This window comes from Accipiter gentilis, chromosome 15 (assembly GCF_929443795.1).
Source record: "Accipiter gentilis chromosome 15, bAccGen1.1, whole genome shotgun sequence".
Lineage (NCBI taxonomy): Eukaryota > Metazoa > Chordata > Aves > Accipitriformes > Accipitridae > Astur > Astur gentilis.
The window spans coordinates 30,839,589-30,866,105 of NC_064894.1; the positions used below are offsets into that span (position 1 = coordinate 30,839,589).

The 26,517-nt window shown below is 46.1% G+C and overlaps 1 protein-coding gene across 4 annotated transcripts in view; it reads right to left on the minus strand.

Annotated features, from left to right (window-relative positions):
* SOGA3 (SOGA family member 3) overlaps window positions 1-23,933 on the minus strand; it is a 45,660-nt gene extending 21,727 nt beyond the window's left edge. For all 4 annotated transcript variants that reach the window (XM_049818243.1, XM_049818241.1, XM_049818242.1 and 1 more), the window contains exons 1-4: window positions 23,821-23,933; window positions 20,745-21,781; window positions 20,156-20,380; window positions 16,506-16,664 (exon numbers count right to left, since the gene is read on the minus strand). In XM_049818243.1, coding sequence (XP_049674200.1) covers window positions 16,506-16,664; window positions 20,156-20,380; window positions 20,745-21,698 — 1,338 coding nt within the window. In that variant the 5' untranslated portion in view covers window positions 21,699-21,781; window positions 23,821-23,933. The remainder of the gene's footprint in view (window positions 1-16,505; window positions 16,665-20,155; window positions 20,381-20,744; window positions 21,782-23,820) is intronic.
* Between the last annotated feature and the right edge of the window lie 2,584 nt (window positions 23,934-26,517).

Sequence of the window (26,517 nt, forward strand, 5' to 3'; positions counted from 1 at the left end):
TCTGTGTTTACTTGGGAAAGTTCTATTGTAAATTTAGCTGTTTGTAAATTGGCTGAAAAATATTTTCCATAATACAACATATGGAGAAGTTTCAAAGATGTTTGGGAACTTAGGTTATTGAAAACAGAGGATCAGACTGCAGTGCTCTGAAGTTATGCCAGTGTGATCCTGCCACAAATTAAATCTAAGTTTTAATCTAAGTTTTGTTGAGCAGTTCATGTAAAGAAGGTGCTCTGGAAAAAATAAACCATGGAGGGTAGAAACTAAAATGGAAGGAAGACATTTTAGCAGTTTGGACATCCTCACAACTACCTTTCTCACTCTGGTACCAGTCTGCTGTCCCATAAGACTGCACCCAGTGCTTTTCCTGGTATTTCAACCATGCAAAAATGGAGATGAGGGGAAGTAGAATATTGCAGCGCCAGCTGGAGCAGTGTCCAGTGGCTTCACTGACTACAAAAGGCTCAGAAGACCTGTGACTGATACCCATGCCTCGTCCTCCTAAATGATGACTCTTCCCCCTAAATGAAACTTGCTCAGGCTCTTAAGGGAAATGCTTATTCCCAGCAAGGGAAGGGGCTGCAGCTCTTAGGCTGACTTAAAACCTTCATGAAGAGCTTGACTTGAGACTGTTACTTAAAGGTTCCCTTTGCTAGAAATGTGAAAAATCTCATTGTGAAATGGAGTTTGACAGTCTTCAGCTCATTATAAATATTTGATCACTGGGATGCCTTTTTAACTAGCTATCATGAACAAACATCTGACTCTTCAGCATTTATCATAAATGTCACTGAACCAGCAAATCACCTGCAAATTAATGCCACAGCAGTCCTAAATGGGGTTACACAAGAATCAATTCTTGGTCCTACGCTAATTAACATTTTTTGCCACTGCCTGGAAAAAATATAATATAATATTGGGTAAACACTGCACATAGAGTAAAGGTTGGAGAAATGTTAAATACTGAAAAGGATGGTCACTGATACAAACCTTGGTGCGATCAAATAATATCTATTTTAATATAACTAAATATGAAGACACACATGTAAGAACAAGGAGTGAAACCTATTCTAAGACAATAGAAAAACAGCCTAGAGAATAGAGAAGATCTCTTGCAAAGCCACATCTCTGAAAAAAGACTACAGGCATAATCAGCTGAAATAATGTCCAAGTGTAATTTTGTGACCAAAAGGCTTCATTTAGTCCGAGGATGTAGATGTCAAAAACAAGATTCACTGTGCAATAACTAGAAAGGGATGTGCCTCACCACAGAGTCAAACCACCCTCAGACAAGTGGAATGAATCACTTCCAAGTAGTGCCCATCTTTCTCCTTTGAGGGAGGCCAAATTCCTAACTTAGGTTAAATGCTTAATTTTTAAATTACTAAATTATATCAATCCTAAGCATGCAGATTTAAGAAAACAAACAAACAAAAAAAAAAAACCACGAAAGGATTGATGCTGGATTCTTGAATTTAGCATGGTAGTAAGAACATATGTTTCCTGGCTGGTAACCAGCTTTCGGCAAATTCAGATGAGAAGGGAGGTGCAAATTTTTCTGTTCCTGGGACAGCTCAGGAAGAGTTGTGGAAGACTGTTCTCAGCTGTCATTTTTTAACACAGACCAGCACCCTTTTCTGAAAAGTAGGCATCAGTTTAAATAAAATAGCTGGGAGTATTTTATGACCCATGTTATGCAGGAGGCCAGACTGGTTGATCATATTGTACAGTTCTGGCCTCACAATTTCTGAACGCATGAAACCTGACCAAAGTTTGGGAACTCAGCAACAATACTCCCAGAAGCACACCACAAGGCAAATGAACCTTTGAGTGTATCTATGTGTACCATCAAGGCAATGCTCCAGTTCAAAACTCTTTCTGGGGCACTGTTACTGGTGCTTCTAATTAATCATGTATTCAAAGACCTAAACTGCTAGCATCTGTGAAAATTAAAATAATTCAGCCAAGCCTGTAATATAAAACACTCTTGATAATTGGGCCAGTTGGATGTCATCATCAGTGATGCTTTACAGCGATGTAGAAGCCTCTCATTACACACAACAGTGATGGAAACAGATGCATGGCAAATACCTTCTAAGTGCAAGTACTCATCTGTGACCTAAGCGAAGAGCTTGGTTATTATCCTAACCTGGATTCATTGCTGAGATAACCAAAGTCAATTAACACAACCATACAACTAGGATCAGACAAAGCAAAAGAGAATTGATACCCAAAGGTCTCATTCTACACATCTCAATATATGCTGTTGTTAAACCTAGCAATGGGAAGAAAAAAAAAAATAATAAAAAAATCACATAATATGTCAAAACATGTCAGGAGAAACAAACAGTTCAGAAAAGCACACCTGCACTTCTAAAAGGTTAATCCAGTGTCCTTTACTTCAAAATAAGTAATGCAGTGCTTGGAACTCTTAACTATGGAGCGTTATCAAAACCTGAATCTGCCTAAATGCCAGGGGGCTGCATTTCTTGATATTACGAACACTGCTGTAAGTCAAAAATAAACCTCCAGGTTGTAGTGAACAAACATCAAAAGCCTGGCCTTCTTGTTCCTGGCTGGTATTGATTCCACGTAATTCAGAAGAGCAGCTGGGCTGATCCCAGAGCCCCGCACACCCTATAGCTGGGTGTTCTCCCTGTCAAGTGACTCATCTCTATTTAACATGCAGTGACATACACCATAGAATATGGCTATAAATGTGTGCAAATGAGGGTCTAACAGAAGAACGTGGCGGAAAACATGCCATTCTGCTCTCCCGCAGCATAGTACTTACAGGGCAGGGCAGAGGTAGAGCACAAGTAGCACACTGGTAGTGAAGAATCAGCTGGCTGCTTTGCACAATCACATACAGTCTCTACTCCTGTGACACGGCCACAGAAGCCATTTGTTAGGCACCATTCCTCACCACTGTACCGTGCCTAATACTCTCTTTGTTGTTCTTTGTACATCACTCTCCTTACTGCATGTAAGGTATCCGCCTGATGGAAGGTTTATTACATCGCGCACAGACACACACGCGTACAGCTGTATTGCACAGAACACAACTAGTTGCACAAAACACCATGCGTAACAGTGCAGCAGGAAAAATGCCCTGCTTGGTGGCACGTACCCGCCCCTGACCTCCTGTTCACTCACCATGTTTTGCCTGAGAAGAAAGACAGCTTGGACAGACCGTGAACTCTTCCTGTTTAACAGAAATAACCTGGAGACCATTTCCTTTGTCCCCTTCCAGAACTGACCTTTTCTAACCCTCTGCTGCAAAATGAGAAATTAGATTCTGCTTGTTAGTAACAAGTACAGTCCACGGAGTTGAGAAAAAGCACAGACCAGTTGAGGCTGAAAGGGGCCTCTGGAGATCTAATCCAGTCCCCCCTCAGAGCAGAGTCAACTAAAACAGGCTTCTCAGAGCCATGTGCTGGGGGGGTCTGGAATATCTCCAAGGATGGAGACGCCTTCCTCTATAGGCGACGTGTTCAGTGCCTGACCACCTTCACGAAAAAAGTTCGTTCTTTTCCTGTCGCTGGACACCACTGAAAAGAGTTTGACTCCTTCTTCACACTCTCCTGTCAGGTATTTATACACATTGGTAAGATCCACCGCCCCACACAACCCCCTACTCCTCCTGTCAGGGCCCTGAGGGCACCCACAGGCCTTACTGACCAGCCTGACGTGGGGACTCCCCGCACACCCTGCCCACGGGCCCAGGAGCCCCACTTCAGCTCAGCCCGGGGGGCTTCAGGTCCTGCTTAAGCTATGTGAGAGGAGTATGGGTCTCCAGCTCACCACGGCTGTGCCTGCGCCCCGCCACGGACCCTGCTGATCTGGCCTTGACCTGCAGATTGCCTTCTCGGCTTCACCTCAGACCTGAACCTCCTGGGTAACCATGGCTCTTGTTTGAACCTGGCCACGAGCTCCGGGTCTGGGTACAGCGGCACTGGGTCTTGGTTGGCAAAGCTTCTGTCCTGCCGGCCGTGTTACCCCCCGGCCCCCCAGCCCCCGGCGAGCAGCCAGCCCTCGTTGCTCCCCAACATCTCCAGGCTGAACAGCCCCAGCTCCCTCAGGCTCCCCTTCCTACGACACGTGCTCCAATCCCTTAATCATCTTCACAGCCGTTTGCTGGACTCTCTCCAGCGTGTCCATGTCTCTCGTACTGAGGAGCCCAGAACTGGACCCAGCACCCCAGGTGTGGCCTCACCAGTGCTGAGTGGAGGGGAAGGATCACCTCCCTCCATCTCCTGGTGACACATCTCCTAATGCAGCCCAGGACACCATTAGCCGCCTTTGCTGCAAGGGCACATTGCTGGCTCACGGTCAAGTTGGTGCCCACCAGGACCCTCGCGTTCTTCTCCACAAAGCTGCTTTCCAGGCAATTCGCCCCCAGCCTGAACTGGTGCCTCGGGTTGTTCCTCCCCAGGTGCAGCCCTTAGTACTTCTCTTTGCTGAACGTCACGACGCTCTTGTCAGCCCATTTCTCCAGCCTGCCGAGGTCCCTCCGAATGTCAGTAATGCTACCGCACATATCAACCACTCCACGGTTCTGTAGCGTATCCAAACTCGCTGAGGGTGCACTCAGCCTTATCGTTAGGTTGGTAACGAAGTCATTAAACATGACTGGCCAAGAGTTGATCCCTAGGGTCCTGCCGGAGGCCTGAGTGTGCTAATAGGGCTTCATCACCCTGATGAGCTTCAGCAGGGGTTCACACCCACACCCTGCCCATGGACCCAGAAGCTCCCCTCAGATGCTCGAGTCCCTGCCCGAGTGATTTTGTAGCTGTATCCCGCTCTGTCACAGCTGTGCGTGGCCATGGACTCTCCTGATCTTAACCCTGACCTGTGGCCTGGCTTCCCGGCTTAGCCTTGCACTGGCCTCATCACTTAATGATTCCTGGACTTGCGGATTGACTTCCTGGCTTAATCTCAGACCTACCTTGTCACACAAACCTGTCGGATGATCTGGACACTTGGTTGATCCCAGCTGCCTTCCCTGGGCCATGTTCTGGTCACTTCTCTCAGGTACTGGGCCCTGGCTGGTGGGGCCCCAGCCCTACGGGCTGTGTTATTGTGCATGGCTCCGGGCTCCCCGTTCCTCAGAGCAGCTGGCCCTTGCTGTTCCCTGACAGGCACACCACTTGTCCACCAGCCTCCATATGGACTTCGTGCTGCTGATCACAACTGTTTGAGCCTGGTATTTCATCAGCCAGTTTTCAATCAACCTCACTGCCCATACTTCATCAGCTTGTCTAGGAGAACGTTATGAAAGATTGTGTCAAAAGCCTTACTAAAGTCAAGATAAATGACATCTAGTGCTCTCCCCTCATCCACCAAGCTAGTCATCTCTTCATAGAGGGCTATCAGTTTTGTCAAGCATGATTTCCTCTTTCAAATCCCTGTTTCAGATTACCTTCTTGGCTTTGGTATGTTTGGAAATAGTTTCCAGAATTATTGATACCACCTTCCCAGGGATCTAGGTGAGGCTGACAAGCCTGTAGTTCCCCACACCCTCCTTCTTGCCCTTCCAGAAGACAGAAGTGACATTTGCTCTCTTTCAGTCCTCAGGAATCTCCCCTGATCACCACGATCTTTCAAAGATAATCAAGAGTGGCCTTGCAATGACATCAGCCAGCTCCCTCAGCACTCCTGGCTGCATCCCAACAGGCCCCATGGACTCATGCATGCCCACTTTGTTTAAATGTTCCCTAACTTGGTCATCATCCATCAAGTGTAAGTCTTTCTTGCTCCAGACTTCCCTATTGATATCAGAGGCCTCGGATTCCTGAAGGCTGGTCTTACCAGCAAAAAACAATGCAAAGAAGATTCCCTGCACCATTCACCAGTGTGTACACATTTTCCCTCATCTTCGTTTTGCTGCTGATACATCTGTAGAAGCCCTTCTTGTTGACCTTCAATGTCCTTCACCAGAACTCGGTTCCAGGTGAGTTTTGGCTTTTCTAACCCCATCCCTATAAGTTTGGACAGTGTCTCTGCTTTTCTCTAGAATCACCTTTACTTGATTTCCTACACACTGGCATAGACCGCTCAAAAATCCACAACACTGCAACCAATAGCCTCACCATACTGCATAACCTTTTTTATTTTTAAATGCATTGGAGACAAACACAAGAGACTTTATCAAGCACTTGCAATAAAACATTTAGTTGGATTACCTCTCTTTGGGGGGGGGGAAAGGATGGCTTAGGCAACAACTTTCAAAGAAAAGGACCAAGACTTACAGTCCAATCAAAAGCCTAGATGTATCACACTACATCTTTTGCATCCTACTATGTGCCATTAGCACACTAGTAATCAAACAGTATTTTCTCTCTTTCAAGAACTACTTATTAATCATATATAGCAGCACATATAGAAGCCATACTTGCTTCAGCTGGCTTTTCTGATTCTGTAAGAATTATGCTAGCCACCCAAGTTCTCAGAACTATCATTCTGAAGAAGTCATGAGTAATATATTGAATAGTAAACATAGCAATTTCTGTGGTAGTTTTGTTGCATATGGCTCTGCTGTCTCTGTTCCCATTTGAGGTTTCGCCCATCTTTCACCTGTTTTTACACTGGAAACTGCACTGAGGTTACTCCCTGAGAGCCCATGCCATGCTCCAGAACAGCCGTCTGTATGGTGACAGGAGAAGGTTCTCCTTCCTCACACTGGCAGCTGAGTTCAGCCGAAACATAGGGCAGCACTTACCTCCACGGTGCTACTTTCTGCTTACTGTCCTAAAGTCAGGACAAACTACCTAGGGCTGTGAGGCTCTGCCAAAGAGCCATCAGGAATGCAGGCACCTCAAAGATGCACTGGGAATTTCTATGTGTAGAATAACTAATAAATCTACTAGGCTACATAGTGCCCAGATTTTTTTAACTGTGGACTTGCTAGCAGCACCAGAAAATGTAAACGCAGAAAACCGTTTCACGTGGGGTTGCTGAAGAGTTCAATTTAAGACTACGAGAAAGACAGCCCTGAAGCCAGCAGCAAGCACATGCACTAAATAAAAATAAAGCTGTGGTAATTTTCCTTTCAATCTGAAACATGCTCAGCTTTGACCTGTATCAGCACATTGCAAGTGCTGTTTTTCCAGGTGTTTTTTGAAAGGATTGGTACAGTTAAGAAGTATACTGAACACAGTGGTATAAGGAGCAGAAATCATGTATTACTATTATTCATCAAAGCCTTGGTGAGACTTCCAGTAAGAGTCTGACATTTGGTGTATATAGATTCTGTACGAAAACGTGTATCTGGACCTCCGGTTCAGCGCTCAGAAAATGTCCCTGTTCTGCTTCCATAAAGCCTTCCAGATGACAGAGAACAATTTTGCAAAGTCATCTGGATTTCCTCTAATTCTAGAGAAACGTGGCCTACTTCTATACTCCCCTTTGCACTCTTCTAGCAGTGCAAAGGGGTTGAATTTGGCCACTCTATCATGCAATCTGTTTCTTTAAGAAACTAAGCAAATCATACACAGTGTCTTACAAAAAATTTCCAGAGCTCTGCCAAAAATCACAAAATGGTCATAAATAAAATTATAGTTGGAATTTAAAAAATATAACATTGTTAAAAAACATAAGCGAAACAACAACAAAAGAACCAATGGGGATTATGTACTGTCTATGGATACAACTATACATACAACTGTGAAAGGCAGCATGACATCTATCAACTGAAACTGCGAAGTGCAAAGTTAAAAATTTGTTTTCTGTGATTCAGGATTATTACAGACTCCTACAAAGCTTTATGTCTTTTCCTAGAAAATCTGTAAACTTCTCAGGCTTACAAACAGCACAGTGCCAAAAAAAGATTAGGAGATGACTAAATGTAAACCAAGCAATACTGGATTTCCCAAACTTTCCTCTGTTTGTTAATGTGGTATGGTACTTTGAGGACTTTAGTGAAGTCGTTAGCAACACCGCCTCATTAGAAAGATCTTCTTTCTCCTTTAGATCTCAAGGAAGTCATACTCTAAAGTCCGTAGCAACAGAGATGCATCTTCTCCAGCCTGCCCCACTGTGAGTTCATGCTCACACACCATTTTCTCTGGTAACCGGTTACCATCCACCACCTGAGCCACTGTTACCGCACGATCCATTACTCCCACAGACAGCTGGACATGCCAGTTGCGTTGGCTTTGTCGCTGCTTCTGGTTGCCCCTTGCCATTAATTCTCAGCAGTAGGAATTCACATGGCAGCAATGGACTGGACTTGCTGTTCTGTGTCTCATTTGCCATCTCATCTGGCTCCATACCAAGCCAGAGACCCTTTGCCTAGTTTTTACACTAGTAAATGAAATGGTCAGGGACTGTTCTCAGGATCTGATGCCAACTGGCACTTCCACAACTTGGTCTCCTTTCAGCTACAAAGACAATACAGCTAAACTCCCCCACAGCTTCCTCCCAAACAAGCATGACCGCATCCAACCCGTCAATCAGATACAAGCTCTGCCCCAGGCTAGACCCCAAATCATGCCCAAGCACTGAAGCAGTGGCAGCAGACCCAGTCTAAAACCATCTGAGGGATGTGCTAGCATTGCTTGCCTGTGTGGGGGCCCTTCCTTAGCCTGATTTACTTTACAAACCTAGTTGTCGACTAATGGAAGTAAGTCTGTAGCAAAGAACAACTTTGAGAAGCATGACCCAAGCAAAGAAATGGTCTCAGGTGCTGACTTGAGACCAGAATGTAGGGACTCACATCCTTTCTCTAACAAAGATTTTCTATGTGTTTGGAAGCTCAGCTCTTATTCTGTGACTCTGTTCTGGTTAGGTCATTAGTTTTCTTTTTTTTTTTTTCTTCTTTTTTTCTTTTTTTTTTTTTTTATGCAGAGCTTACTGCAAAGAGACTCTGATTTTACCTGGAGACTGTATGTAGTATCAATAATAACAATTTTGACAAAAGAACTTGCAAATCTAAGACTGCTCATATCCATCACAGGAAGGAAGGAAAATAAGGTAACACTGCCACAAGGAAGGGACTCCCATGCCCCCATTAAACCAGAGAAGCAGCATTAAGTTTACAGATGCAAAAGAATTGATCAAACTTAACTTTGGTTTTTAATGGTTAAATTCTTTTCTGTTTTAGACATATTCCAGTACACTCTTTTTACTACAGTTGCCACTCTTTCATTATTAATTCCTCATTAGCAAGCAATCCTGCCACTCCTTTTACACATCCTTGCAAACTTTAAGACAATTCAATAGGAATCCACAAAGCAGCACACCAGCTTCAATGACTGAAAAAAATTTCCTCTAGGCATCTTTACTCACAAAACCTCTTCAAAATAAGATATTTATAGAGCTTTATTCTTTTGAAATCATTCATTATTTCTTACATATGTTTTGGAGTTATATTATTATTGACATCAGGCTGTTCAGTTTTGATAAACTCTCTTGAAGCAAATGGCTCATGTGAATTCCTGATGGTTGATACATAATTAAAATGTAATTTTATGAGGTTTAAGTGTAAACTGCTTCTTAAATGCATGCATTTTTTTTTCCTGTTTATGGCAGGACATTTTCAGACAATTACTACCACAGATTTTGTAACAAATTCATTTCTTTCTGCATTACGATTCTTTTCTCATATTCGAAGAACTAAACTGAAGTAAACTCTGCTTATCTGGCTCACTGTGAAATCTGTGGAACTGATCACAGTGTGCTCCGAGCAAAGATGTCAGAATCACACCCTCACAGATGATGAATAGCATCCCTGCGAGTACTGTTTTCAAAGGAACAAAATATTTGGGCAGGACACCAAAGGCAACAGCATTTCACACAAGTAAGTCTGACAGAAGTCACTGGGGGTTCTGCGTCTGTGGGGTTGTGGTGCTTAGAGAATCACTGAGCTGCGCTTGGAGACAGAGGACTTTTCTGCTTTCTCCTGTATAAGCTCAGGCAGAGACTTATTTCTCATCTCTTTAAAAAAAACAACCTTCCTCATTGTCCTGTTCTTTTCACCAAAGCAAATTGAATTTTCATGAGGCGACAAACTGAGATTCCAGATCACGGAAACCCTCTACTTAAAGGTACTTTTAGTAGAAGTGTCACTGATAGATGTGATATTTGGGTCCTCCAAAAGACCCAGGAAGAAACCAGGCCTGTGAGAGACCTATTAAATCCTCCCCTGCTGCCATCTGGTGCCAGGAGCAAGTAAATTACTGTAACTCTTCGAAGAGTACCATTTACTACACTGATCCTGTGAAGCCGATAAGCTACATCAGCAGGCGTACCAGCGTCTCATCTCTCTCTCTGCCTTGTCCCTACTCCCTCCATTACCAGCTGTTTGAAATGAGGCTTAAACTCTGAAGAGAAATGAAAACATGAAGTGCAATTAGGAAGTGCTTGGGGGACAGGATGATGGAGGAGACTCAAACTTTCCTTTGCAAAGCATCTTGAGTGACTTGTATGCGTGCAGCTTGGGCAACAAACAGAAGCTAGGAATCCATGAATATTTACATAGCTATGACCTCACTGGGATCACAGAGACATGATGGGATACCTCACATGCCTGGAGCGCAGCCATGGATTGATAAAAACTCTGAGGGTGAGGAAGAAGGGTTGTGCTCGACACAAAAGAGCAGTTCAATTGCATGTAGCATTGCCTTGTAATGGGTGATGGGCCAGCTGTGAGCTATGGGAAAGAATCAGAGAACAGAGAAGCATTGGTGGCATCACTTGGGGTATCTTCTAGAGACCATCTGATGAATAAGAGGAAATAGATGAAGCGTTTTTCAGACAACTAAAAGACATCACATGCTTTCTGCAATGGATTGAAGACAACTTTTGCCACAGGTGGTAAGTCAGCTGTGGCAATCACTTTGAATGGACCTCTTGCAAATAAGGAGGCGTTGGTCAGGGGATTGACGGCCAATGGTAGCACTGGCAGTCCCAACTGTCCGATCATGAAGTTTAAGGTCCTGAGCAAAGGGACCAAGACAAATAGCAGACGAGAAAGTTTCAATTCTGAAGGCATCCAAAAACGTAATGCTGCTGTTGGATATGGTTGCCTTGCCTATTGGAAATCTTGCAAACCACCACCCATTATAAGACTTGTTTCCAGTTTCTTACAAGCTCACCACGTTTTAGATGGTGCAGATTTTCCACATCAAGCATCTGTCTCAGGATAAGTTATCAACATTGTTAGTATTTTGGAAAATTTCAGCAAAACTGTTCAGCTCTTTCCAAGAAAAGAATATCCGGGTTTGCTCGTATGAAATTATTCTAGCAACTGTTCTTTTGAGAAGTTCCACTACGCCTGTGCTCTGGAACATTTTTGTCTGTATATGATATATACCTCATACTTTTCTAATTCATCCAAATCATGCCTGGCCAAACCATAACCTTTTAGAAATCTTCCATTCCTATAAATTACCAAGTAATTATTTCTTGGAGTTTACCAGTTCAAATTGCTGAAAATTCTGTATTTACAAATTACCACATCCTCTCACACCCCAGCTCTCGATCTGCACATTTTCTCCAGCTGACAGATTATGTTCCAACTCCAGGCCAGAAGGCAAAGCCTAACTAGTCCTGCAATTGTTGTTCCATGCAGGTCTGGATGAAGCTGAGGCTAGGCATTAGAACCAGAAACCTTTTCTCCAGTGCTCACAGTGATTGATAGAGTTGCGGTTTGAGTGAGTGATCCTCCACTGCTCTCAGTCCAGATGCAGAAGTGAAGAGCTAAGGCTTGGAAACAAGGAAAGGAAGCTTGGCAAATTTGTATTATGGAGTGGAAGAATCAGGGGAAAAGGACAAATTTCACAGAAGAGAGAAGCTGTAACTAAGAAATGGGGACAATATACTTTGAGTAGCATAAGAGGAAAATGAACTGGAAAAGACTTGAAATCCGGGGAGGAGATTGGACACTCATGAAGAGTTGAGAGGATGCAGGGAAGGAGGGAGTGGAAGAGAGGACAAGACTGGGACTCAGGAACCAGAACACAGGAAAATAGCCACTACCACAAGACACACACATACACACACACACAAACCAACAAAAACCCCACAAAACCAGAAATAAGATCAAGACCAAGAGAGAGAACCTGGAGAATCTGAGACTTTGTGAGTTATAGGAGAAAGACTGGAAATAAGTGGTTGTGGTTAATGGCAGGAGAAGGGGGTTAGAGAAAGGGCTGTGAGAAAGGAGAAACACTGGTTTTTTATCAGAGAGACATAGTTGGCAAGCTGATATTGGTGATCAAGGGGACTGGGACAGGATCATCCTCCACCAGTTCTTTTCACAGCTCTCCAGTTTTTTTGTTTGGGTTTGTGGGGGGGGGTGGTGGTGGTGGTGTTTATTTTACAGCACCTTTTGTTGTGAAATTTCCAGCTACCCTCCTGATTTCTGTGCAGCCTGAGCACTTAGAGATGTATAGAGAGCTAATCTGTGCATAAAAAGGGCAGGCAAAGGTTGTAAGAGCAAGCAGAAAGGTGTAATTACTTTCCTGTGGTCCTGCAGCAGGTTAGTATCAAAATCATGAACAGAATTCAGATTCCTCCTCCCAGCTCCAGTGCCCAGTTCCCCAGACCCTGCCACCTTCTTCCACCTCCATGCAGCATACAAACCAGACTGACTGACAAGACAGGTAACACTCCAGTAGAACACAGACCCACGGAGGGAGGCATAAACTCCTCTGCTTGCAGTCTGAACTGAAGGGACAAAAGGCATCTCTGGTTCACGTGTCGTGTAGCCACGGTTATCGCAAGCTCTGTATCTGAGCTAATAACCTATGCTTAGAAGAAGAAAATGGTAGCTTGACAACATCACCCTAATGGGGCTGTAAGAACTGAGCTGTCTTGCCTCTGTGCAGCTTGGAGCGCTAGCAGAGCAATCTATTTCTATCCAGAAGGACATATGACTCTGAAAAACACTGTGCCTCTTGCAATTACGCATCTCTGTTGCAATGAGGATTTGTAAGGCCCAGGGTCCACTACTTCTGTCATATTTTCCCCCTACTTCATTTGGCTCACAACATACCATCTAAAGCACAGCTAACTGGGCATTTCCTACATAGCTATAGCAAATGAATGAATTCTTCATTTATGCTATGATCATGAAAAGCTCTACAAGAGTAAGCTATGCTTTAAAAAATGGTTACCAACAAATTAATGAACATTAATTAATTAATTAACAATTTTTTATATCTGAAAAAATTACACCTAGCTACACTTAGTTTCTCTTTCTTCTAAGAAACAATTTCTCTACTTTGTTTTCAGCTTCACAAAAAGCATTACAATTAAACAACTAATAAAGAGGAAATCGGCAGCAGTTGCTACAAATAAATTCCAAGAACTGACAACGCAGATGAAAATTCTTGTCTTTCTGTGTGGACCTATGCAGGAATAACACTAAATGAAATAGCTGCAGGTCGGGGGACTGAAAGTAGAAGTAACTGATAGAAAATGTATGCTTTGCAAGAACACCTTCCAAATCCTGGATGCTTGCAAGCTACCGCTGCCATCAACAACATCTTCTATAGTCATGGAATATATCATAGCTATTTTTTTCAAAAGCTCCAAACCCAGGAAGCAAACAGCAACGATCTGTCTCTATTAATGGACTAATACATTCACAAGTCTATATTCACCCAAATGTTTACTGGAGAAGTCTAGATTTGTCTCTACACGAACACATCTGCTAGTGTTTATCTTTTATACATGTTTCCAGTCAAGTTTACCACGCTTTTTAGAACAATATAGAATCCACACAGAGAGAACTTTGGCTTTGGTCCTGCTCTAGAGACTACCTAAGAAAAAATTATGCTTCTGCCTCCAACTTTTTCTATTAAGTCTTTTAACCATTCTCTGCTATCTCACACTGTTCATTATAAAAGGAGAACAAATTTCCCATGGCAGTTATACATAAATAGATTTTAACAAGAATGGAAAGGTTTGTGGTTTTGCAGTACCTTTGATGACATAAAAGTACAGAAATCAGTCATTACATACTCTGAGCCCTGTTATTATGCTGTAAAATAAAAATGCTTCCTTGTCTTTGGAGATTAACTCTCCCATTAATTCTAGGCTCAGTAAAGTAAAGATCACAATCCAGACAAAAGGCCTTGATTCTGTATTTCTATTTACGCTGAGTAGAACTTCCTTAAGCAGGAGGTTCCATTGGTTATAATGGCTGTACTGAAATGAGAAAGCGTTGTAAACCCATGCAACTAGAGGAAATAACTCACAAGCAAATAGAAAATTAACATTATGACTACCTGCCAATGCTATTTAAGATGCGTGAAACATTCGATTGCCAGAGAAGAAGAAAAGGCATTTGTCACAGAAAAATTCTAATGCACTTCAGACTGCTTTGGGTTGTTTTCATTGTTGTTTCACGTTAACATTCTTATAGCTTCTTCACAGATTCTAAGTTTCAAGTCTGTAAGAATTAGTATTCTTCACCAGCATCCTTCCACCGGTCCCCCCAGTCACGGCATACTTGCAAAGTGTGTAATAATTTGGCTTCACTTCAAACTTGCTTTTCCCTGACTTGCACTTCCTCAACCATCCTCCAACTTCCCCCATGCTGTGCTCAAAGTCCTAGCCTGAGAAACAGCCTTCTCCTACTGAAAGGCACTCAGCAGCCTGTTCGAAATACATAAATGAAAACTCCTGCCTGATTATGATGACACATGTAATGACTGGGCATGGCAGTTCTCCTCTCCAGTTCAGTATAAGGATGTATTTCTGACTCTTTGTCCACTCCACCTCTGCTCTGGCGTAAAGTCTTACTGCATTTTTCCATTCTGGCTCAGTGCCCCCGATCTGTGCCAGTGGGAATCACCCATCTGTTTCAGCTTCATGAAAACACTACTGTGTAGAAGAGCCCCTAGCAAAAACATGACACTCTCCTTTCTCCTGGAGTCTCCAGTATCCTTCCACTGATACCAACAGCAAAGACAGAAAGGGGCAAACACCTAACCCAGAGAAAGAAGTGGAGAGCGGCGTGAGAGCCACAGAACCATAGTTCAACATAGTGGGCCAGAGGGAAGAATCAGGGTAAGGAGAAAGTGACTACTGATGACAAAGAAGCCTATTTATTGGGTTAATTTCCTGCAGGTACACAGCTCCCAAAGGACATAAGCTATTAAATTGCCACTGCACTTCATTGTAATCCGAAGATGCGTAAAAAGCAGCATGGCAAAAGAAGCTTTCAGTGGTACAACATACCAGAGGGTAGGAGGAAAGGATCCAGAAATGGGAATCTACAAGAAAGTTGAGTCTGAACGGACAGGAAAAATTAAAAATTTGGAGTAAAGCCAAGCTTGACAACAAGCCGTAAGGATAACTGCAGAAAGATCATGCTCTCGTAAAGAAGATGGTCCTGGAAACCAAGTTGCACTTGATGGCAGAAGCCAGAGTGAAAACGGAAGAAGAAATTCTCAGGCAGAGGGGAAGGAAGCTGAATACGTTCAGATTTTGTGCCCTTTTCAAATCTGCAATTATCTGGAAAAGCAGCAGAAGGTGGGAAAAAGCCACCTGTTTATCCTCTACTAACATGTTTGAAATTCAGTTCTTGTAAAGAAAATATATGAATATTTTTAATACTGCATCACTTAAAGCAAGCACTCGCAGTTCCTAAAAATACTGTAACTTATTATACAACTGAAAATTCCCCGCCTTTCTTAACAACTGAAATACATGTCTCTGTTTCATACAAGATCAAACTGGACATTGGCATTCCTGCTAGTAAATACTACTAAAAGTGAAAATCAGTGGCATTCACTGAATTTTAAACACTGAACTGGAGAGCTGTTTCTAAAATCTGTTCTGAGAAGTCATTCTTAGTCAACAGTTTCTCTTTTTACTGCATGCTTTGTTACCTCTGTCGGCCAAGCTATTACTGCTGTTAATACAATTTTCTGCTTACTTAATGGCACGGTATCTTGCATCTATATAATGGTGAATGGCATAATTTTGAAGATGAATTAGATATAATGTAAAATTATCCTCAGACTGAAAGGCCAGGCAGAGTGTCTCAGTTCCCAATACTCCAAAGAATATGACTGAACAAGATGGGGAGGTGGCTAAATCCCCAGCCTCAGTGTGCCTGCTAGTCCTAGTAGTAGTTAGCAAGGGAAAAATACTGGTCTTTGTAAAAACATGTGGGGAACATCATCTGCAAAGTTAGATGCCCCTGACTCCCTCCAGCACTCTTCCTGCACATATCTTAAGGTAAGTAGAATGCCTCAAAGCCTCTGAACTCTGTTACCATCAGTTCCACATTTCCCTCCTTGTATAGGAAAAACAAAACCATAGTTTAGTTTCCATTTGGCCTAGGAAACACCAAATATTTTAGTTTGCTCTCAGCTTCCCAATCACCAAGCTGTACTTCAGCACTCTTTGCAGCTTTCAGCTTTTGCCTGCTGTATTTTCTTGCCTCATTTTTGCCCCCAAAACAAGTTATAGGAAGAAAAACAGTTAGTTCGGCAACAAGAATTTGAGAACTTCAAATACTTTGTGTAGAAGCAAAAGGCAACACTAACCTCTTTCATTTTTTCCAGTTCATTCTGTAGTGCTTGTTTGGCAATTTCAACTTCTATAAGCTGCTGTCTTAATTTTTCATTTTCATCTTCTGTTACAGTACGTTTTTCTTCCACGTTTTCTAACTCATGATGAAGTCTCACCGATACATCTTTCGCAACCTAAATGAAATGGTATTTCAAAAGAAAGATTATTAAAAAAAAAAAAGAATTACTGCTGCAATTCTTAGTGCCTAAGCAAGAACTTAGAGGTTAATTCTGGATGTTTTGATGGAAGCGGTATGTAAGGACACATGTAGACAAGGACATCCACAGACAGAATTCTAAATTATTCCAAATTCAAGCCAATTCCTTCCAAAAAATGGTACATTATTCCTATGGACTTCACTGGGGACCACATTAGACACTAAACACCAACTCCTTGGGTTCTGTTACGTCAATGGTGCAAATGGACCTTCATTATTCCTGGAGACAGTGCAGCATCTATTTTCTCTCGACCACTGCTAGCTAATGTTTTTCAATGCACTAAGGCATACGCCCTTCCAACACTTGACAATACTTTTAGATGTTGCAAGGCCCACCTTCTCCAGGCCTTCCCTACCTGTGCCTTGTATAGGAGCACAAATGGACACATGTTTATTTTGACCCTGCTAGTTTCTCTCTCCTTCATGGACAGTTAATCTAAATCTCTGGTATGTACTACTATTGGTTCATTTAAAGAGTAAAATAGGAACAAACAACATTTTTACTGACGTTGTGTTCACCCAAATGATGTCCAATGATGGACATAAAATGAAAATGAACACTAAGGTTTTAGGGTTTGGGTTTGGTTTAATGCATTTTCACAGGAATAGAGTTAAAAGGCACACGCCAAGATGTAATTCCTCTTCTTCATGTAAAGTATTGAGGATTTTGCCTTTCAAGCCACTAGGACTGTATTTTGTGAAACCACCAGAAACTATAATCATGCACCAAAAATATTTAAATATCCACTAATCATGGTTATGATGGGGATTTAGACACATAGTTTGAAAAGCCTAATGTCCTGCTTTTTTTAGAACATTGGAAAGTATAATTGATCTTTCTTAGCATTAGCTAGGGAAGCTCAGAGAGCTATCCTTTATGGCTTTCACTGGAACGATCTTTATGCTTTTATGTCAAAGAACTCTCTTTGACATACTAAAACTCCAAAGAAAAAAATAATTTTAAGCAAGCAGTCTAGAAGAATCCGATCTACCAGAAAACAGCAGCAGCAAGTGACTCAGCCTCCCCTGACAAGAAACCCAGTGTGTGTGAATTACAGATACAACACTGCAGTGTAGCACAAGATCATTCAATAACCTCCCCCACAGCACACGCACTCAAGACACATAATGCCCAACAGAAAGAGCGAGTGGAGGGGAATTTCAATTATAACCATACTCCGAAGAGACTGCAGGATGAGCTGAGAATCACACCACAGGGCTACAGCTTGATGTCTTTTCCTCCACTCGGTATTAAACTGCTCATCTTGTTGTCCAACCAAAGTAAGTGGAAAATCATGGGGGACATTTTTAACAGCATCCTATCAGAATCTGTCTTCAGTCCATAGATAGTCTGGCTCAGTAAATACAACCAAATAACAAAACCATTACTGGTAGTGATTTTTTGACACAAAATTTGGTGGAGTAGCAATTAAGGCAGGGAAATCCTACAGAGCATTCTAGATCACATGGGAAATGGGACTCATTTATGCAAGATGCATTTTAATACAGCTATATGCAAGACTGTATCTCTGAAGGATTAAGTCCCCTAATATATTACCCATGCAAAATAAACAGTGTTATTTTGCTTAGAAATTCTTCAGAAGAGGCCTTGGGTACACTACAGAGAACTGCACATGAGTTACAATTATGGTTAGCCAGCACCCGGAATTCGACTGGGCAGAAATTTGGCATTAGACATTCATCCCTACTCCAAAGCAGAACACATTCACGATCAGTGGGAACGCTTTGCAAAACCACTATTCCTTTCCAAAGAGTCAGTCGTATGGTTATTGGGAAAGACATGGGAGAAATCCTAGTTAAGGCGAGTCCTTTGTCCAGCTCAACCTAAGGCCTTAGCTGCTGTCTCCTCTACTGCAGGCGAGCACCTCACCGGAGGTGCCCTCACCATTTGCCTCCCAGGCCCTGCGCTTGTACAACTTGTTAATGCAAAGCAACATTGAGCCAAGAAAGAAATCAACTCTATAAGCTCTATAACTCTATAAGCTGGAATCACCATATTCACTTGGGACATGAAGGCTCACATTCAAATTCTGCCCGCAAAGGTGCGTGTCTCAACTATCACCTAAGCACCCTTCTGAGTGTGCAAAACATCCCTTGTTTCGATCTGAAATTCCCCTGACAAAGGAGTTGTTTTTCTTCTGACCAGGAAGACACTATTTTGACAAAAGCCACGCGGACAGCTGTACTTACAGAACCGTCAGAGCCACAACAGCAAACATGGGTTTGGAATATGTACAGAAAAGGAATATCGAACAGAAATAGAGAGAAAGATATTAGCATTTTAAATGGCATTAGTGAGAAAATTACTGGAACGTGTCTTGGACTGGTTTCTACATTTTAATAAGAATGATGACAAGCTGGAAATTATTCAGAAAAGATGACCCAAGTCTGTAAACCAGACCTGGGAATAGCAGACTCTCAACCCATTATACTGATCAGAAAGAAGTTTGAAAATTACGTTTTTCCTGATCATGTATTAAATTAGCATTTTCAACTGCAGTCCACAGAATCCCATGAGCCATAGTTAACTAGAGTCCTAGGCGGAAGTGTGGTCAATAAGCTCACATGTGCTAAAAGAGGTCTGAACTTCCATGAGAAATGGCAGGAGACCAGTCAACTGAAAAAGTTTAGGACTCCTGATTCAGTAGCAGCCTTCACAAAGTCTAGTGGATGGAAGCAGAAATTAAACAACTTCCAACTAGCGCAAGAAAGGGGTTTTTTTTTTCTGTAATTGGACCAATCTAGAATGGAAATGATGGATATTTTACCAATGGCAATCTTTAAACAAGGACTGAATCTTTTCCTCAACAACAGGCTGTGGTTCATTCAGACATTATAGATGAAATACAGTTGATTACACGCTGAAATTTGATGGGTTGTGTCTATGGTTTCAGGAGGATGTGGAAAATCCTGGCTTCACTAAAGATAACAGCAGTTTTTCCACTGACACCAATGGAGTCCGGATTTTCTGTTGTGGCTCTGCAAGTATTCAATCTGCCAGTCCTCTGAAATCTTTCCTATAGAGTACCATAATCCCCTCAAAGTCAGTGGGACTATTTGGTGAGGCTGGTTTAATTTTGCAGTGGTAGGGTATGTTTCGTGTTTGTCGTAAAAGATCCAAGACCTCTAGATCCTAGTTTGTATTTGAGCTGCTTCTTGCACATTAACTTCACAAAAAAATTATCGGACTAAAGCTGCAAATAGCCTACCTACATGCCGAAGGGCTTCTGTTACCGAGGTGAGCTTGGCCATTGCCATCCTGTGAGCTGCACTGGGTGCAGAGTGTACGACAGAACGGATGGAAATGCCTGAGTCATGAGGACCGAGAGCACGGCCGTGTCTCCGTCCGAGGCGCTCCCTCCCCTTGATACCTGCTCACGTCTGTACCTTGAGGTCCTGCTCCATGCTGCGCAGGAGCTCGCCATCGATCTCGCCGGTCTGGGCGTAGCGCAGCCTCTTGCGCTCGGCCTTGCGCAGCCGGTACTGAAGGATCCGGCAGTTCTTGTTGGCTCGCTCCAGTTCGTGGCGCATTTCTTGAAGCTGACAAGCGTCCTCCTCGAAGAAACTGTCCCTCATCTCGTCCATCTCTGTCCTCAGCTCATCTATCTCGTTCTGGCACCGGGGCGAGAGGGGGACAAGGACGCAACAGGTGGGTCAAAAGCACAAATGCCAGCAGGCAGAAGGGAAGACGGCCAAAACGGAGCTCCTGCCCGCAGGGACGCACCAGCTAAACACAACCCAGCTCACGAAAAGCACCGCAAAGCAGCGGAGAAGTGCCGCCGCCCGCACGCCCCACGACCGGGCCCTCTTCGCTCTGCCTCCAGCGCTAGTGCCGGCCGAGAGGGAGCCGGGGAAGCCCCCTCCCGGCGCGGGGGTGGGAGGCCGCCCGCTCCCGGTTCCCCCCCCCCCGACCCCCCCCCGGACCCGGTCCCCCCGTCCCCCCCCCTCCCCGCCGCCGCCGCCCCCGGCCCCTCACCTTGAGGCTCTCGTTCTCCTCCCGCAGCTTCTCCATCTCTTCCTGCATCTCCTCCTGCAGCTGCGGGCTGAGGGAGCCCTCGGGGCCGCCGCTCCTGCCGCCGCCTCCCGCCTCGCCCTGCCGCAGCCCCTCCGCCCCGGCCGCCGCCATGGCAGAGAGCGAGGAGGCGGAGGCGGCCGGGGGAGTCTCGGCCGGGGCGGCGGCCGCGGAGGCGGAGGCGGAGGAGGAGGAGGAGGAGGAGGAGGAAGCGCTGCCGCTGTGGTTGCTGCCCTTGGTTTGCATCTGGGCGGCCGCCGCCAGCCCCTTCCTGAGGTGGAACTGGATGAGCTCACTTTGCAGGCATCCCTCCTTCCAGTACCCGCCGCCGCCCGCCGCCCCGCGGCCCTTCCCCGCGCCCGAGGAAGACGCCGGAGGCGCCGGAGCCGCCTCCCCCGCGCCCTTCAGCGGAGCCCGCCCCGCTTTCCCCCGCCAGTGCTTGGGCGGCGGCGGCGGCGGCGGCGGCTGCGGAGCCACCGCCCCCTCCCGCTCCCCCCCGCCTCCTCCTGCAGGGGGCGCCTCCTCGGCGGCCGGCGGCGGCGGCGGCGGCGGCGGCTCCTCCTCGGCGGCGGGTTTCCCGGCGGGCGGCGGTTCAGCACCGGCGCCGGCTTGGACAGCTCCCGGCGGCCCCGCGCAGCGCGGCGGCTTGTCGGCGGCGCGGCCGCGGGCGGCTCTGGGGGCCGGAGCCGGCGACGATCGCGCCGAGGCGGCTTTGGCGGCGGGCGGGAGGCGGGAGGCGGCGGCGGCGGGCGGCGGGCGAAGGGGGGTGTCGCGGGCCCTGGCCGGCGAGGAGGCTCGCTGCTGCTTCTTGCTGCCGCTGCCGCCGCCGCCGCCGCCGCTGCTGCTGCTGCTGCTGCTGCTGCCCTCGGGGTGGAGGCGAGGCTCGGCGGCCGCGCCCCCTGCAGGCGGCTGGCTCATGGCGGCGGCTATCTCGGGGAGACGTCCATCACCGGCGGCGTCCTCCTCCTCCGCCTCCGCCGCCGCCGCCGCCGCCCTGAGAGCTGCGAGGGGAGAAGCGGGAGAAGGCGGTCGGGGTGGCGGCCGGGGGGGAGTTGGGGGGGGAGGCCGCCGCCGTGCCCCCCGTCCGCTCCCCGAGCCTCGGCCCGGCCCCCGCCGCCCGCCCCGCAGCCTGCCCTCCCGCTCCCGCCTCGCCGCCGAGGCCAGAGGACCGGCCCGGGGCTGCCGCCGCAGCCGTCCGCCTCCTCGGGGGCCCCTTCCAGGTGTCTGTGGGGGCCGAGCGAGGACAAGGCTGCTCCGCAAAAGGGGCCGCGGGCTGCGAGCGACAGCAGCGTCCCCTTCGGCTTTGGCTTCGACGGGGTTAGGCCTCCGAAACTCGGGAATCGAGGGCCGTAGAGGAAGAGGGGGCCCCTCGAGCAGCTCCTAAACCCAGACCTGCCCCTGCTTGGTTTCCAGAGGTGTTGTCGGGACTTCAGACTGAGCCAGGTTTGTCGCGGGTTGTGCTGACGTAGGGCTGAGGCGTAATCTCTCCGGCAGATTTTCAGGGCAGAGGAAGCAAGGACTACACCCTCGCCCAGCGCGAGATGGTACGGGGTGTTTGTCTGCCAAAGGGCGCTCACGTGGCGATTCCCCCCCCCGTAGTGACAAAACCAGAGTTTTCACGGCTGCAACAGATCATTAAAAAGGGCCGTGACAGGCCACATCGTGCTGCTACCGTTCCTCAATATATTCTGAAAATAACGGCTATGATCCACAAACTGTTTCCACATAGCCTTTACTCAACTCTCCTTAAAGGCAAAACACCGGCAAAAGTAGAAACGGCAGCGTTCCTAACACGGCCTAATGATTCCCTCCTAGAACACGGCTTAACCGTTCCCTGCTAGAAGAGAGAATAAAGAAAGAAACACGACTGGGCAAATTCAATGTAGACATTATACCGTACCCTGACGATTGGTTTACTCCCTGGAACATACTAGACAATGAGACTGTGTTTGCTCTGCTCTCACTGGCAAGAGCACAGGGTCTCTTCTCAAATGCACTGTCATTATCGCCCTGATTTTAACCAATATAGTGGGAACTAATGCTCAAGAGAACACAATTTGGCAGAAACTTCCCAGGCGCTAATTAGTAAAAAGGGAGCATGGGAGTGTAAACCTATCAAAACTTACACTTGTATCACAACACTTCACAAAAGATTTGCTTTGCATCTCTGTTTTACCCATCACAAACCACATTCCCACACTACTGTTGTTCAGAGCTGTACAGGTACAAAATGCCACTCTTGAAATCCAAACCTAAAGAAACTGCAAAAAGCCAGGACTCAGCTTAGATCCTCTATCTTACTCATTACTCTGCCGTTTACCTACTGTTCAAAATGAAATTAAAAATAGTAATCGGGAACCCTACACTCTACCTGGATCTTTTCGGGAAGTTTCACTGCAGCAAAGTCATCAGGCTCAGCCGCGATCTGCCGGGAGCACAACCCACACCGTGCATGCCCCCAGTTCCAGGCCCGGCCACCACCTATGGTTCAGTTGGACGACTGTATATTTTTTGTTTGTTTTTCTTTTAACTGGCACCACGAAAGCCCCTTTTGAGCCAAGCCCGAAATCTCCAGCCTCACAAAACTCCGCCACACAACCTCCTCCCCAGAGGCAAACCCACGTGGCATCTCCGCAGGTTTTCCTGTCGGGAACAGCTGCCCAGGCGGAAAAAAAACAGGTAAATAAACGGCAGGAACAAAAGGGCAAAGTCTGGTGGCTCCAGCTGCCGGCGTGGGGATCTCCCCAGCCGGGGGCTTCAGGCAGGGCTTCTCCGTGGCCCCGGCCCCCCTTCTCCTCACCTCTCCCTCTGCGAGATCCCAATTTGCAAACGCGGTTTAAGGTTTGGGAGCGCTTCTGCCTTTTGTCCGGCTTATAAAGGCACAGGAGGATTTTTTGCTGGTTCCCCTTTATACCTAGCGGGTTTGTTGCATCTGAATCCCGAGTAACATTCCCTTTTTAGAGGAAGGAAAAAAGAAAAAAAAGAAAAAAAAGAAAAAAAAAGAAGAAAGGCTTGGATCTAAAGCAGCCGCATTACTCACCACCACTTTGTCTGCTGCCGGGCTGGCGAAATGCATGCACAGAGAGACGGGCACCCGCACACGAGGTACCCGGCGCTGCCAGAGCCTCTCAGGAAAATGAAGCAATATTCATGAGCTGACCTCACTGGGCCTGGGAGACGGAAAGGGGGGGCGGGGGAGGGAGGGAGGGAGGGATGAAAGCAGCGAAGGGGAGAGAAGAGAAAAGATTAAACGGCAAGAACCCCGCCCAGGCCTGAAGGCTGAGTTGCGTCCCCTTATCTAGCTGCACATGGTGGAATAGGATTACAGCGCAAATGGGGGGGAAGGAGCAGGCTGCGTGCAAGGGATGCTCCCCGTTTCCCTCCCCAATGCGTCCCGGCAGTCGACTCCGATCAATTCTTCAGTGTCCCCTTCAGGGGAGCCTGCCTTGACCAGGCAGGGATGCCGGGCGCCTTCTGGCCCGGCAGCGGGACGGTGACTGGGTTTTCCTTTGTTCCCTGCCTTCGTCTGCGAGCGGGTCCTCCCCGCGTCCCTTCGACAGCAGCCCACTACCACCGGGAAGGGGAGAAACAAAGGCAAGCCGCTCTGCTCTGTTGAAGATCATCCCCTGGTGGTATTTATTCGCGTGAATACAGACGGCGACTGATGGGCCGCCGACCGTTTGCTCCCATCGCGGGCAAACCCCGGAGCTGGTCACCTGGTTCACCTTTTTATTTTACCATGAGGTGAATTTACCTTTGCTCTGAAGCACCTTAGATGGCTCTTAAGTCTTGGTGCTTGAAGTCTTTCCCAAACAGAGACAAAGAAAAGCAGGGAAAAAAAGGCTTTCGTTCCTTTCCTTTCCCCTGCCCTCCGAGGAGGGAGTATTTCCATCCGACGGCTGTGCCTGGGTGTCCCGGACCCACCTGTGTCTGTGTGTCCGCAGGAACACCCGGCATGGACAGGCTGGGGGGAGCAGTGCCCGGCTTGGGGTCCTTCTCCTTCCTCCTGCAGCAGCTGGCAGGTCCAGGTGAGGTAGGTCCTCGGCTCTGCCTCAGCCCCCAAAAGTGCTTTCTCGGGGGGGTGGGGCTGGCCCGGTACTGTGCTCCAGCTAGGGGGGGGAGACTGGGTTTCCCGGCTGGAAATTCCTCCCCAGGGCTAATTAACAGAGGATTTCCTGCCCATAGGTATACCAGCATATACATATGCGCATACATCCATGGACAGAATATGTACACACAAATACACTGTGCATACATAAATGTGTGTGCATGCGCACATATGAACACGCATGTAAAATATACATCTATGTGCATGTTTTTATAGATTGTATGTACGTATATATACGTATCTGTGAGGTCCTTGTGCAGCCCTTGGGGGAAGGCAAGCTCAGGGGAGACCAGCTGCCCCCACCCCACAGTCCTCTCCACCTCTCCTGATGCGGCCAGCGGGACCCAACACATCTGAAACAGCATATCCTGGGATGTGGGAAGGTACACCCCCCCCCCCCCCCCCCCCCCCCCCCCAGGCCCATGCAGACACATGTCCTCCAGCCTTGAGCCCAGGGACTGTGTGAACTGGATATATATAGATGCGATGAGTTGAGGCCAATTAGAAAATAAGAAATGGAACATTTATGCTGAAGAAGAAAAACACTGGGATGATGAAAAGCTACTTTTAAAATTCATAATATTTAATGATTTCTTAGGCCTTTGAAACTCATAAATATTGATTGCAGTCATACCAACTGAACAGAATAATTGGTTGAAAACATGAGGAATGACAATACAAAATATTTCTGGAGGCGGAGCTGGGAAATTTTCCAGTGAAAGTGGTGGATAGATTCTGCTAGAACACCTAGGCTCCTTGACCCGATGAATATGCAGAATAGCAGTGATGAGGTCATTACAATAACATAACACTTTGTCTACACAATATGCTCCAGAAGGACAAGCACAGCAGTCCCTTCCTTTAAGCACCGGACAGCAGTTAGCATCCTTTCTGTTCCCTTGGTGGATGAGATCCCTGTATGGACTTTCCCCAATAAAAAAAAAAAAATGGGGTGTGATGACATCTCATACCATCTACAACAAGTTTTATTATTTATTGTGCATTTGGAAAGATAGAGATCCTTATTTTCTCACAGTAGTGTCCAAATGAAAACCAGGTCATCAGATTATCTTCACCCATATTATCAGGCCATATGTCTGATAGTAGAGACCAATCTTATGGTAGAAAAATTTACCCATCTCTCAGAGTTACTTGGGATTGTTCACTTCATTCTCTGAATTTCTATTCTGCCTAAAATGTCTGTGCTGGCACAGTTATAAAAATTGACATGGGCACAAAAATGCTTCTACTCATATAATTTACTTTTCGGCGGGAATGGGTGCAATCTACACAAGCCAAAGCACTCTTTCACTAATAAAAGCTGTATTTCCATTAGGAAATTTGCTGCTAGACCTCTGTAGGCATTTTACATCACCAGCAGGTCATGATATAATAGATAGAATAATTATGTCTACCCGAGAATAAGTCCAGTATGAAAAGACCTATACAGAAAAGTTAATACAGTAGGAGTTCCATTTATGATCAGATTTTGTTGTAGAGACTCTAAAAAATGTTGGATGGAAATAATACACAGAAAGATCTTAACTTCACAGAAAAAACAAGGGGCTCTCAGCTGACTGCAACCATTCAGGTATGAAGCACTGACATGATGCTGAACAGCTGTATAAA